The 14988-nt window shown below is 38.0% G+C and overlaps 1 protein-coding gene across 1 annotated transcript in view; it reads right to left on the reverse strand.

The window, feature by feature from the left end:
- The window catches only part of LOC131770684 (baculoviral IAP repeat-containing protein 6), a 42042-nt gene extending 27900 nt beyond the window's left edge, over window positions 1-14142 (reverse strand). The window contains exons 1-16 of the mRNA XM_059086397.2: window positions 13951-14142; window positions 11910-12091; window positions 10936-11088; window positions 10117-10370; window positions 9527-9572; window positions 9187-9269; window positions 8902-8975; window positions 8462-8511; window positions 7808-7897; window positions 7039-7300; window positions 5049-6341; window positions 4040-4253; window positions 3157-3753; window positions 2580-2699; window positions 1980-2240; window positions 753-1176 (exon numbers count right to left, since the gene is read on the reverse strand). Coding sequence (XP_058942380.2) covers window positions 753-1176; window positions 1980-2240; window positions 2580-2699; window positions 3157-3753; window positions 4040-4253; window positions 5049-6341; window positions 7039-7300; window positions 7808-7897; window positions 8462-8511; window positions 8902-8975; window positions 9187-9269; window positions 9527-9572; window positions 10117-10370; window positions 10936-11088; window positions 11910-12091; window positions 13951-14134 — 4287 coding nt within the window. The 5' untranslated portion in view covers window positions 14135-14142. The remainder of the gene's footprint in view (window positions 1-752; window positions 1177-1979; window positions 2241-2579; window positions 2700-3156; window positions 3754-4039; window positions 4254-5048; window positions 6342-7038; window positions 7301-7807; window positions 7898-8461; window positions 8512-8901; window positions 8976-9186; window positions 9270-9526; window positions 9573-10116; window positions 10371-10935; window positions 11089-11909; window positions 12092-13950) is intronic.
- Window positions 14143-14988: the final 846 nt, after the last annotated feature.

The following is a 14988-nucleotide window of genomic DNA, read 5'->3' on the forward strand; positions in this document are numbered from 1 at the left end:
AACGTTAGAAAGATGTCAGCTTGATAAACAGACATTACTCATGACTCGACGCGATGGAGATCTGAGACATTAAACCTTTAACAAGGTCTCTTTTCAAGCCAGTTAGGAATCTTGTGCTTACAGTCTTGGGAGCTAATAAGTAATACTACAAAATTTCAAAAACAGAGTAATCCCCCTTACATCCTGACATCAGTATGCATGTTCTCCATACTGTTCCCTTAATTTGTTAAAAAATCAAGAGCTTCTTTATTGGAGGATCACTTCCTTTATTCTCGTGATCGTAATGTCTTATCCAGGAGTGATATTGAAAGAAGAAATAAGATGTTAGTCATCCTCAGAGGTCAAAAGGTCATGTAGCTGTCATAAAGAGAAAGCTGGTAATTTTTTTCGTGGGTTTTAAGTAGGCAGATAGTATGCAAAAATATGTTCCTAGGGCAAACAAAATACAGCAAAAAAACACTTCTAAAATGATACTACCCTCCGTCAAATAAAAAAAAAGGTCCATTGGATGAAGTGATAAATGTTTTAGCGTTCTAGCGTGCGAATTAGACAGATTTAATATTTCCACGGTAAAGAAAACAGAAGGGCCTGGATGCGACTTGTGCAGGGTATGATGGTTTTTATGCTGTCTTTGAAGCGATAGCTCTAAACTCTCTAAATATAATTTTGAATGTATTTCAAAGACAACATTATCCTTAAGCTAGTCATATGCTCTCAGAAACCTAAGTGTTTTCTCTCCTGTGGCAAGATACCTTCAGCATGTGGAGCTCTTGTTCCAAAGCAGCGAGAGATGCTGATACAGTTGGCAGTGTTGGCGCTAAAGCTGATCCGGTCGGCATCCCACTAGACATCATCGGAACATGAACCGGCGTTCCTGAAGGTCCCAGACTACCACCAGATAGTAGGTGATTGTCACCCCTCTCCACTCGGGCTCCATCGCTGGTGGAACAGCAAACAAAATGAAGGGGCTGGACTTCCAGGAGGCCTTGCCAAGCTAGCGGTGAATTCACACTGCTCCATGAATTGGATTCGGAGCCTCCGGAGGAAGATGATACCTTGACGGTCAGCGGCACTCCACTAAGAGCATTAACAACTGATGAACTTTGCTGGCTGGTAGAAGCTTGCGGCAAAGCATCAAACAGGACAGGGTCTAATGGGGAGCCATACAGACCATACCTGATGAAAATCACAAACTAATGTTCACTTTTAAGAATGCAAAGCACATATAAAACAAATAGGCTTCTAGAAATGAACCTCCAAGAGGGCGCCTATTTGTGCACTGTTATCCATGTGAGATTAGTTATTGTAGTGTTTGGCTTTTGTGGAGGAAGGAAAATAAAAAGCCCGAGAAAAACACTCGAAGAAAAGGTCGAGCATCACCAACAAACATGACTCTCACTAGAAGCCTGGTCCTAAAATCGAACCTGGGAACCAGTGCTGGGATGAATCCTCTCTCTATTGCATTACCCCTGATCCCCTGTAAGTACCCTTTGGTGCATCAAGTAGACCCAGAAACAAGAGAGATCGGAAGCAAACAAATGCGGATTATAAATTATATTTAAGCAATATGTCACACTTTCTATCAGTTCACCAGCGTTATAGCCCACGCGGGATTTTGGGAGAGCACAAGAAAAGTTCAAGAGTCGGGGGTTTACCGTTGCAATAAGAATAAAAATGGTTTTTGACCTATCAGGGCGCTCAGAGTATCTCAGTTATTTCATAGTCAGATATCAATTATATTTCATATTATTTTCGCCCATGATGTTCCTACAACCCATTCACAAAGTCTGTGATGTTTTTGCCCTCACTTCGTCTTCTTTCGTTTTGGGTTCTGCATATACTATACAGAGTGTAATTGCAGAAAACCTATAAAGATCTATTTGAAGCTTACTGTTCACAAACGCGTATCCGTTTATCATTTGCCACCAAAATGTGAAGAGAATGGGAGCTAAACTTCTACAATAAACAAACTTTCCAACCTCGCACGCAATAACTGATGCTCTCGCAGTCTTGAAGAAGCAAGTTTGGAAGATAAAAACTCTAACAACTCCAGGCAAACGAAACTAGTGAGGGTGGAATCAGCCTGGGCAGCAAATCCCGCAAGTAATTTAAACAGCCAGTGTATTGCACCAGACGAAACAGCGCATGGAGTTATTTGCAAAACATCCAGGATCGCATTTAGTAAAGATCTTCTGAAGGATGACGTGGATTCAGTGGGAGACCTTTGGTTCACAGCTCTCCTATGAAGTGAATAGGGGAAACAGTCAATGTCAAATAAAAACAACAACAACAACAATGATCATCTCATCTCACCCCACCCAACAGTGTAAAAGGTGCTAGTAAATTGTATGGAAAACCTGATAAAATGTAGCCAATTAGGTATTACAACGTTAGTACATGCGAAGAAGGTTGGCCACTGAATTGATGACATGTAAGGGGCTACAAATTGGCTTCACCACTGACAGACTTTTTACAAAAATGCATTTGCGGTTTCCTAATTCGTGTACTGCAACGAAGGAAACCACAACTTCAAAACACTCGGATCTACTGTATAAAGAGAAGTACGAACAGTGAAATACCTGGCGCACATCATCAACAGTCTGCTACACTTGTGAGCAATGCTACGTCCACAACTAAGGTAACATGTTCGAATCAACTTGGGAAGATAATTTTCCACATCCCATACCAAGTTGCTCTCCCTGCAGAAATATCACGAGAACATATATGAGCCTTCAGTCCTAATATCATTAAATACCTGCTTTGTGATTGGTGAGTAACAAAACCCTACAAATAAACAGGTAATACAGTACTGAATTTCTATAATGCCATTTGCCAAAATTAAGGCAAACAGGTCCTCGAAGTAACAAGTTTTCATTCCACAGGTTGATAACAATTACAGGTAGTTCATACAGTATGTGTTAAGGCGGTAAGTTTCTAAAGAAACTGAGGAACTGCATCAATGGAGGAGGGATTATTAATAGATGATCTGATTTAAACAATTGAGTTGATAGTGTAAATTGGTCATCATAAACAGTTTCTAAGCCTAACAAATTGAGCAATCATCTATGCTACAGCGAGACTTTATAACATCATGCACAAATGGACTTTTCTCTAGCCATGATATATGCATTGCCGTTGTTCAAAAAATGAAATTACCCAGTCTTCCAGTTAACATAGACACCAGCAATCCAACAGAGAAGCTCCAGAGCCAACTTCCTCCCATCATCAGGTTTAACTGCTCCCTGGACAGGCTCACATCCAACAACAATATCAAGCAGTCTTTGGCTGCTGTCTTCCAGTAAACTGGTCCTCAACTTGTGACATTCCCCTGGGAAGTTGTTCTTGAACCTCGCCACTGTTACTGATAACTCAGCCAAATCTTCACCGGGACCACAACTGTCAAACACTAGCAACAGAATCCTGCTGCTGTATTTGATCAGCTCTGGACTCGTAAGGGTCACACGACCATGACGCCCTGTACTATCAAGTCCCATTTTAAGGCTCACAGGACCACACACTATAGTGTTTTGCTCTCGAGCCGAAGCTAGTATTCCTTTCTTCTGACGTTCTGGTAATGGCAGTGGATAACTCCTGTGACTGAGTTTAAAGGAGCTAGGATATGGCGGTTTTACCAGGTAAACGTTGGTAGCTGGTTGGGTGGTCATAGGGCTTAAGGAAAATCTGACGTCTACATGGCCCACATGGCAATATCTTGGGAGAACAATTTCTGCAACTTGTTCTTTGGTCAAAAACCTGAAACAGTGAAGGAAAAATGTTAACACTAAATACACACAATTAACCTTAGACTGACATAGCATTAGCTTCTGATTTCCCCTCACTTTCTATTCCACTGTATCAGGGTGGAATAACATTTCCGAGAAAATGCCACTAATAGTGCTTGAATATTACTTAATGCTGTTGTTTCACTAAATTTATTGGAAAATGCTGGCGTAATGTACAATAGCCCAGTAGATGATGACACAACAAAGGACACCAGATGGCACCTCTGATTAGGTTGTGTTGCCCTGACATAACTTGCCTGCTATTTTCTGTTCGCAATTTCCATGTCCTGGTGTGTAACAGAGGATCTACCAAGGTGTGCTGGTAAAGCCGGTGCTGATCCTGTTGATACTCCACCCATGAAGACGGCACAGATGCCATAAAACGTGGCATCAGCATCACAAACTCTGTCAGTTGAACCAATGAAAGCAGGGTTGCCATAGAGACTGGCTCATTTGGATTAAGGGCAACAGCTGCAAAAGTAGCCATCAAACACATTGTAACATAATTTAATGCATGACCTATTTATGACTCTGACACAAAGATACTCTCGATACTTAACAGGAAGTCAAGCTGAAAATAATATCATGAACATTTCATCTGTGGAGAGAAGTGTTGCAAAGATCCAGTTCTTGTACTCGTGTGTAGAGGAACTCTCTTAACCATAACACACCTTAAGATCTGATTAGCAAATTCTCCAATCTATTTCCAACAGATTTCTTGGCAAATTGGTTATAAGAATTTGGAAGTCTCCTTGTTTTTACTTTAGGATCTCAATGGCTCCTTGGTTAGTTGTTGCGTTTTATTTGATTTCAGTTTTCCTGTGTGCTCAAACACAGGGTGGGTACTAAGGTCAGTGTCACATTTAGGACTAACATTTAAAACAACTTCACAGAAAAAGCTTACTTTTCTGCTAGTTATTAACAAAATCAGAAAATCCAGCAGAAAAAAAGACCTGTTTGCGACAAAAGCAACAATTTTGACATTCTGAAAGGGCAGCAAAGCATGGAAGACAGACAGGACACATATAATTCTTTCTGTGTCCTGCATCCTTGATTCTAGTTGGGCACTCCAACCCTAAGCAAAAAGCCACATAATTGTATCTAAAGAGCAAAGCAAATTCTAAAGGATTCTTTGTTCCCTGTAATAATTTTTACAATAACTGAGATTTCAGATAAATTGTCAAAACCAGTTTGACAATTGTCATCTCATCCAATGATCTAATAAGGTCTAATATTTCAATGATTTTATTTCTTAGCTATAATCACCTGTCTGTGACCAAGACCCTGCTGGGGGAACCTGAGATATGCTATCTGTTCTGTCCTGCCCCACACTTCCTTGACTTGCTTCCACAGCCTTATGGCGACGCAAACCTAGGAAATGCATTGCTCCATCCTCGTTGCATGCACAAAGGCAATCCATCCCAGGACAGTTCAAGACATGCAATATGTTTGAGTTTCCATTGGATAATGAAAACTTGGTGAGTATATTAAGAGAGTTTGCATCAATGAGGATGACACTGCTCTTCACAGCACCAACCAAAAGAGGTCTCTCTGGAGACAACTCTGCTTCTGCATCTTGTAAGCATAGATTCAAGTCACCTATGAGGTCATGGCTCTCTGGTGGAAGAGCCACTATAGTACTAAACAGACCTTCTGAAGCCGCAAATTGTTTTGTTCTTAAAGGCTGAGGAGACAACATTCTTTTACTATTACTGCTGAGTATATCATACACTGCCAGTGTGCTTTGAGTAAAATTGTGCTCACAGTTTAGAGTTTTAGGACGGGTCCCTTCCACAAAATTTTCTTCTGTTCCAGCTGAGGAGTTTGTCCTTGTTTCATTTGGATATGCTGTTATTATGTTTCCGGAGGAAGAGCATAACACAACAGTAACCAAAATATGTTCACTATCCCCAAAAGGGACTATGCTGGACACCTTACAACAACGATTGTCACAAACTTTTGACATATCAACACTCTGAACAAGTTTAGCACATCTATTTCTTTCTTCTTTTGATTTCTTAGTCTTTCCTGGATCTGCCCCCAAATCACCAGTTATAGCCTCAGCAAACTTCTGCAACACAGATGAGTGAAGTGTATCGGGAGGAAGAACAGGAGGTGGTGGCTGGCCAAGAGGCAGCTCATCATATAAAAACTCATCGTCACTCCCAGACAATCCATAAGGGTCATGCATCAGCATATCCTTGTCTAATTCAATACAACTTTCAACACTGAAAGCCTGCTTTGTTGTGGATTCCTCCAATTTGTTTCCTGAATTTGTAACAATATCATAAACCAAAATGTATGGACAAAGCTGACCTGCACTGCAACCAACATCACCTTTGTCCTCTGATTTGGTAAGATCACTAGTAAAATTCTTTTGCATAAGAATTGCAACAAGTAATGTAGCAGTGTGCGCAAATGATTGACAGCTCTGACTAGTAGAGTTTGTAGGATCTTTTCCACAAGAACAAATGATAGACACAGTACAGACAACTAACTTTTCTTTTTTAGTTTCTTCTTCAATAGTTTCAGAGTGACAGCCAGCACTCTTCTTTTCATCTGCAAATAACAATAACAAACCATTTACGGTGTGTTTATGAGCATATCATATACAAACAGTGCCTGACCATTTATTAACCTAACTCTTTCACTCCCAAGATCTTCCTAAACAATAATTCTCCTTCCTACCTGCCTACACATTTCCCATATATTGCTTCTGAGAATTTTGGTTTTATGTCAGATAATAATCCCCTAGTTGATATTGTTATTTATAGTGTACAGTGATATTGTAAGGAGAAATTAGTTCCAGGTCCCACTTGGGAGTGAAAGGGAAGAGCAACTTTTTGGCTTTATCTTCTAGAGGCTTAGGAGCCAAGTATTACTTCTTTTTCTAAACATGATGCTTGTCCCTTGCAAGTCCTCCCTAGCAAATTATCAAATGACCCTGATCTAATTATGGTTAAGATATAATCTCCTTGGAGGAGAGAAACTCTGTGAAAGAGGATCATTTTAACCACACAACACAGTGACAAAGCCAGAACTCATGGTCTCACTGGTCCCTCTGACCAGTGTTTACCACCATTCCACCAAATCTTCCACTAAAACCTTATTTTCACTAAAATACTGAACACTTAGTTATTATGCAGAAATAGGAGATTTACCACTGGTGAATGAACCAATGACTCTAAGTTACGGTATATGATTAAGAACTAACATGACAGAGATAAATAACATTACACAAATTCAAGATAAAGACCTTGTCCACTGTTGCAGTCTTCATTTGGATTCTTATGGAATGATGCTTCCTCTTTTGACAGTTCAGCTGCCTTGCTCTCTGGTGGATCACCTGCAATTTTGGAATCTTTCTCTGGCTCACTACTGGTACCTTCCATGTCTTCATAGTCAGGCTCAGCCCAAGCCACAAAGCTTGTAGGAGGGCAAAAGTGTTCAGATGGCAAATCTCCTTCTGGAGTTTCTTCAACATCATCAGGTAGACTTACTTGAAACTCAGTATGGATCTGTGAAAAAAAAAAACAAAAAACAAAAAACAAAAAAACATGAGCAATGCTGATATCTTTTGACTTCCATTGTCAAACCATAATTATTAAATCATAGGGAAAGTTTCTCCAGGATTTTACAAGTCAAATTGACAGCCTATGCTTTCTATGCAAGGAAAGGTGTCCTTGAAAAACCCACACAATTTTTATGGATGCCATTCAAAAGTATGTATGAAATTGTGATGATAAATACATTCTGAACCTCTCAAGAAGAACTCAACAGTTCAAAATCTTCATTCCTGCTGACAAGGACAATTTGTTTAAGCAATCAAGAGCTTCTTTAGTTAGTAATAACTTCCTTTATTCTAGTGACCTAAATGTTTGATGCAGGGGTGATATTGAAAGGAAAAATTAGATGCTGGCCATTCTGGGAGGTAATGATTAAGTGGGAAAGGAGGCCTGAAGTGGACAAGCAACAATCATTTATTCCATTCAGGGTATCACATTTGATAAGTTAAATATTATTACCTTCAGTTCATCTTGAATGTCCCAGATGATGACATGTCCATTTTCACTACATGTTGCCATGAAGTGTGAACATGAGCTTTCACTGATGAACTAGCAAAGTAATACAAATTAAATATTAAATAACTAAACAAATAAACAGACAAACAAACAAATAAATAAAAAAACAAATTTAATTAAATATTGATATAATTATCTCTTGTGAACAGTATTTTAAATTGGTACAGCACCTACATGTATATACTAATTGGGAGCAAAATAAATACACCAAAAGAAAAAAACAAAAAAAAAACAAAACAAAAAAAAAGGTACATAACAAATATTTTTAAGAATTCCAGCTAGTGTTGGGCAAACCTGTCCATATCATAATTGTTCAGAGGAGAAGTTAACTCTGGGCTAATGAGGAAAAAAAAATTCAATAGAGTTCCAGAGGGGAGACTTTGACCATAAAACCTAGATTTCAAATCAAGTGTCCTTAGCCCCTCAGCCAAGCTGCCCCCCTCCTCCCTTCCTCCCACTTCTACTTCATGAACTCCAGTTACACATATCACAAATAGTAACTCTTGATTTCACTCAAACATTACGTAGGGACATCTTGAAAGGGATAAAGGGACATGAAGAATTTGTTTAACTATTGTTTGCAACTTGAGAACTCACTTGAATTTGAACTGATTCATGGGTACAGGCGGGAGCAGTGGCCAATGAAACTGCAAAATATAAGTCAAAAGTCAACAACTATAACCATTGACATGAACAAGTGAAGATGAACAAGTTGTGGTTGAAGTTTTCCTTGCTCAAAAATTCTTCAAGCCTGTTTAAAAAGTCTTATGGTCATTACCATATTCTGAAACAGAACTGCCTTAATGCTTTAACTCCCATGAGTGACCATGGCATAATTTCTCTTTTCATTATGTAAACAAAATCAAGCAGGCAAATGATGACAACAAATAAAAATATAAATTAAGGGATTATTAGTTGATCCAACACAAAGTAATATCCTTGATTTTTCTTCAGGGATCATTCAACAATATTTATGTTGTATACATAGATACACTAAAACTGTTGGATCTCTACACCCTCCAGAGAATATCGCTAACCTGACATAGGGACATTTATGGTATTATTTCCCCTCACAAATGAACACTCTGGACAATGCCGTTCATGCTCTGCCCTAAAAAATAAAATAAACAAAAGCAGAGAAAAAATTAGTATCTTTCTCGTTGTATTTATGCATAATTATACATGTAACTCTTTTAGATATTGCTGGCCCTAGCAACATGCAGCACATGTGTTTCACATGAACCTAAAAGTAGTAAGAACATAGCTCACCATAATGAATCTGTGGTTTAATGGTGAAGTATAATACTGTGATATTATCTTACCAGGGTTCGTCTGTTGGTTCCCAACACACCAGACACACATTGCAAGTAAAACATAGAGCTCTGTCATCACCACGGTTACTAGGCTGAATGAGTTAGAAAAAAAAGACATTCAGCCAAATAATGTATAATAATGAGAGCTGTGTAAAACACATGAATAGACACACTACAATTGATTGCAATTCATTTCAACCACTTTGAAATCACCAGTATCCTAGCAATCTGATCAGCTCTCAGTTATGCCATTCATTTATGAATCACAGAAATGTTTGCTCAAAAAGCAAAAACAAGTAGTGTAGCTGCGAGGAGTGCCCCTATACACGTAATTTGGTCCAAAACTTACCTGGTGGTAGAAACCAGCTTTTGCCATGGCTTCTGGATATGCCCACCTTGTAAAAAAAAATCCATCTAATAAGTTACAGAAACAGAAAATAAAACAAGACAGATATATGTCACGCTAATACATTTCACAAGTAAAAATACATCCCAATTATCTGCAGCAGAAGGGGCTTAGCTTCAACAAAATATTGTTACCAATTACCTGATCAAAAAACTTGGAGAAAAATCTTAAGAAAAAAAAAAGATACACTTCTCAAAATTTTTAAGTCCAGTTGTACCTATTGTTTCACTCTCCATCAGTTAATTTTTGCAGACCTTGGACATTATTAAAGTGAAGGGAAGGGGGCGGGGGTGGGGGAGAGTTGATGCAACTGAGGTAAAAACAGTTCTATGGTCCAATTTTCTCATTACCAACAATGACAGCCAAGGAGGGTAACAGGAATGTTTCAACAAATTTAATATTCCAGTTTTGTTTTCAGCTATGCATATGAAAAGAAGGGTCTACTGATGCAAATTCACTTCACAACTTCAGGACATTTCTTGTGTCCATTTAAGAACAGAAATCCCACTTGAAGTGCAAAGATCAGTTAATACCTGTATTCTTTATGAGGCCATGATGAAAAGGTCTTTCTCCGCACTGCCTCCATAAACATCGGAAATTTGTTCCCTGGCGAGGTTGGTCTGTTATCGGTGGTGACTACGTCAAGCAGGTACATAGTTCTTGATTGCATGGCAGCAACAATGGGGAGAGCAGCATGATTTTTATGGCTTCTCTGAAGATAAGTGATCAAATCAGCAAACACTTTCTCCAGTGCACTACAAGCATACTTCAACTGGCAAGTACACCACTAGAAAATAAAAATAATACTGTTAGAGAACTACATGAACCCAACTCAAAGATTATTTAACAATATTCACATAGAACTAGTAAGACAACCCTATAGAACTCAAGTTTATAACAGTGTCATCAACTTCCTCTTAACAAGCTCTCCCCTGACTGAACAATAATCAACACTTATTGGAGAGATACTTTTTTGAAGTTTATAAAGAAAAAAATGAAATTAATAATCTTGAATAGATATGCTCATAGGTGACATTCACTTCAAGTTTCAACAGAAATCATTCAAAAGTTTGTTCCTAGCACTTGAAATATTTTGAAAAAAGGAAAAATAAATTGTAGCCTAATGGCTGGTTTCCAGAAAAAAATCTATTCCAAAGAGATGATTACACAATAATATAATTTTTGTTACATCAGGCAGAGATCACTGTTGATAAATTCTCATAAGTGTTAACTCGATACTGTATTGATTCTCTGAGGAGAAATGACATGTTGATTGATCCTCTCAGGTTAAACCTGTGACTGTCAGTCACAGGTTTAACCATAACTTAGTACTCACTACAGCACATGATTACCTTAATTGCTTTATCGTGACTTGAGCCTAACAGGGACTGAGCCTTGTCTACTTCCTCTTTAAGCAAAGATTGCACAGTGTTTATATTCTTCATATTTGAATCATCCTGTCCAGATGAAAGACACAATTCTATAGCTGATAGTAACTGCATAGCCTGAAAAAGCAATCACATTTAGAATTAAAAATATTTTACCACCAGTTTAACCCTTTCATCATTCATTTCACATTTTAGAAGGCAAATTGTGCGATAGAATGAATGTTATTTTCTACTTTTCTTCTTAACTCGTTCTTCAGTTTGTGCTTGATCATGCAAATAGTTGACAATACCATAAATTTGCTTCTTTCCTACTTGTACATGTACATGTAAACTTACACCTGCACCTATTCTCCAGTAGTCATGTACATTATCATGAATGTAAATAGAGGAGGTAAACTGACTCCTCTCCTTCTATATTGAATTTCAAGGTCGTCATTTCTACCATGACCAGTAATTTCTAATGTACAATGTATTGTGTGCTGGCCTTATGAAAAGGTAACCACAACTCAACTGCCAGTGCTCATTCCACACTATAGCATGACCCTTTCCACCTTAACATCACTATGCATATTCTTCATATGGTTTGTAAGGTGCTGACAAGTAAAATTTGTGTAACAATCAAGGGCTTTTTTTTATCAGTGACCATTTCCCTTTTTCTTGTGACCTCAATGTTTGATTCAGGAGTGATCTTGTCCGGAGAAATTAGATACTAATCAATCTTAGGGGAGGTCAAATGGTAAAAGAGACTAAGAGTTATCTAAATCTTCCATTCCCAGCACCCCTTCTCCAACCCTTTCTTCTGGGTGGGGAAAGAAACCATCAGTTTTAAGTTCCTTCCCGAAAAATAACCAAACTGATCCCATCATAGGCTGAAACATTTCACAATCTATTCCAAGTCCTGTTTGCTAAATATTCTGTACCTTATACTTAATACTTACATCTGAGAGAGTCAATTCAAACACAACTGGTTCCATGCAAGGACCCTTGAAAGGAGGCTGTAAAATGCTGTCCAGCAGCAAGACGCCATTAAGATCCTTTCTGAGTCCAGATACATTTCCATTTGTGATAAACAGCTTCTCCACCTCAGGACAAAACTTACATTGAAGGAACTTAGCTTCTCCTACATAGGAAATGATTATGAAAGATGTTAAAGTCTGTCTACATCCAAGGTACATTGTAAGGCTTAATCTTCCTGTTGTGCAATTAAAACAATGAAATGTTGGAGTAATAACTATCCCTGAGCATAATTATACAAACTGTGTGAAAACTGGTTGTAGTTGATGTTAGTAGACCAGTATGCACTTTCTCCATACTCCTCTCTATACACTCCCTGTGGTACTGACAGAGAGAATTTATTTACATTTGTGTAACAATCAGAGCCTCTTAGGTTGGCAATCATTTCCATCATTCTCATGATATTACTGAATGATTCAGCAGTATAATGTAATGAGAAATTAGGAGCTGGTAACTCTCACAATTTAAATGGGTTAAAGTTACTTAAATTAACTGGAAGAGGGCTATTTTAAGAGAAAAAATTCTTATTTCTGTATTGTTTGCAATAGATTATGCTAGAAAAATGAAAATTCAGGAAAATCATTTTCCCCTTAATTTGACTATCAAAAAAATCCTACAAAGAAGTGATGAGAAGTGAAACAATCATCATCTACAGGGTATTGTTTGATTGACTTCCAAATTCTTATATATAAATTATAAGTACTGAACGGTAAATAATAAGGAGAATTGCTATTTAGGTCTTAGGGGTGAAAGGGTTAAAGGAGAGTCTCAATGGGCAGGTCTTCATGTTGGTTGTTCGTTAGAGCGTTATTACTTTGTCGGAACTCGCTTTAAACTTTTGATCTTTGTCGGTGGTCGGTAAATATCAGTTAATGATTAAAAATGCAAGTTAATTACTCATATTTGTTGGATAAATGAGCTTGAGGACCAGAAGCTGTTCAGAAAAATAGCCCAGTTAGAATGTTATCATTTTTTCAGTAGTAAGTTATAATTTTTTATTTTTGTCGGTAAACAGCAAATCTCAGTTAATGATAAAAATCCATGCTAATTATTCATTTTGTTGGGTTATAGGCTTGAGTATGAGATGCTGTTATTCAAATGAGCCCTGTTAGAATTTAATTACTCTGTCAGTAGTTAGTTAAAATGTTCAATCTTTGTCGGTAGACAGCAAATCTCAGTTAATGATTAAAAATTCATGTTAATTATTTACATTTATCTGGTAATACATGAGAAGCAGCAGACACTGTTCTGGAAATGAGCCTGTGCTCCTTCCAAGCCATAAGTAAGCTTAATGACAGGAAATTCTATAATTAACTGAATCTTATGAATATGGATAATGTTGCAACACGTCAGTTGTGGGTTCATATAAACTTGTCACTACAGGGTAATTGTTTTTTGCATTTTGTTGGTAGTCAGTTGTATTTGTCTCCCTTTTTTGCTAGTTGGTTAACTCAATTCAGATCCTCTTATTGATCACAGGCCTACAAATACTTCACTTGCAATTTATCTTCAAATTTAAGATAACTATGGTGCTTTAATGCACTTGAAGTCAATATATGACATAACTTTGGCTTACAAATTGAAAGTTTGTGACTTCCATTCTAAAAGCTGTACACCAATAATGATCAATGATTTCGTGGCTAGTCTCAAAAAATTAAGTGCAACACGCTGAAATGACCACCTTCTCTGTTAACGAAAAAAACGTTTACGTACTGTGTCTTCAAAACGATCATTGAGGAGTTGATCTTGATTTTACAATGTACGCGGGCATGTATAAAGTCTAACACATGCAAAAATTAGAATTCGCATAAGACAAAGCACTGACCATTTGAAAGTTCAAACTCCTGTCACGATAACGAAGTAGCATTAGGGGTAGGTGATTCATATCCATCTGACGTTAGTTACAAACATTTGAAGCCGCGTAATCTGACTGCATGAAAAACACATGCTTCAGTTTGTACAAACCTGATACTGCCGGCTCTGTCCGCTTCAAACCTAGACTAGAACGCGCATCCACGACTTCAACCGTTCCATCTTTGAGCGTACAGATGAAGCAGTTTGATGTAGGTGAAAAAGTCACAGAAGTTGGACGGCCACTGAACTGGAGGCAGCCTTCTTCCTCAAAATACCACTCCTCCTCGGCCGCCATATTTTAGCTTCGACATGGTTTCAGGGTACTTAGCGGCCAGGCCAGCTCATATCTTCAGGCCTTCATAAGATATAGGTCTGGCTAGCGTACATACGTATTGGTACACAGACAAGCCGATCTTAGTCGTGAAAAAAAAAAAAAAAAACAGTGGACCTGATCGTGTTCGTGTTTCAAAGGTAAAGATCAGGGTTTTTCTTTCTTATGATAATGAACTAATTAGCCGTTGTCGCAAGTGTGATCGGAAGGGACAGTCAAATGATGATAGAAATGATAACAATCATAAGTAATAATAATAATAATAATAATAATAATAATGATGATAACAACTTTATTGACGTGTCTTACGTTCTAGTTTCTTTATCAACGACTACTGCGAAGAAGCCCTTATTGATAAGCGACTATCTTGTGAAAGCCATGAGGCGTAAAGCTGGCTTGGCCGCTAAGTTAATCGAGTTTCTCGTCACCAGTCTTCCCTATGAACATCAAGCAAATCAAATGCGGCTCAGAAGACGAGCGTTTGGCGAAAGATATCAGAAAATGTTCGGACATTTAGGATAAATCGGGCAGAGATTTAAGATAAAAGCACAAAGAGACGTACGTGGAAAATTGCTGTGGTCTTGTCATTCATACAAAAAGGGGTTAAGTTTCTAAAGAAACGGTGGTGCTGCGTTAGTGGAAGAGTATAACAGGGTAATTAAGTATTATCAAATGGGTTGATAACGTAAATTGGCCACCGTGAAGAGTTTAAAAGCTGATATTTCGAGCGTTAACCCTAAGTCAGAGTGATTTGACTCGCCACTTGAGAAAATGACACTGAAACCTGGCCAAATTTATGAATATACGTAGTATAAGAG

Source organism: Pocillopora verrucosa, chromosome 7, assembly GCF_036669915.1.
Source record: "Pocillopora verrucosa isolate sample1 chromosome 7, ASM3666991v2, whole genome shotgun sequence".
In the NCBI taxonomy this organism is placed as follows: Eukaryota; Metazoa; Cnidaria; class Anthozoa; order Scleractinia; family Pocilloporidae; genus Pocillopora; species Pocillopora verrucosa.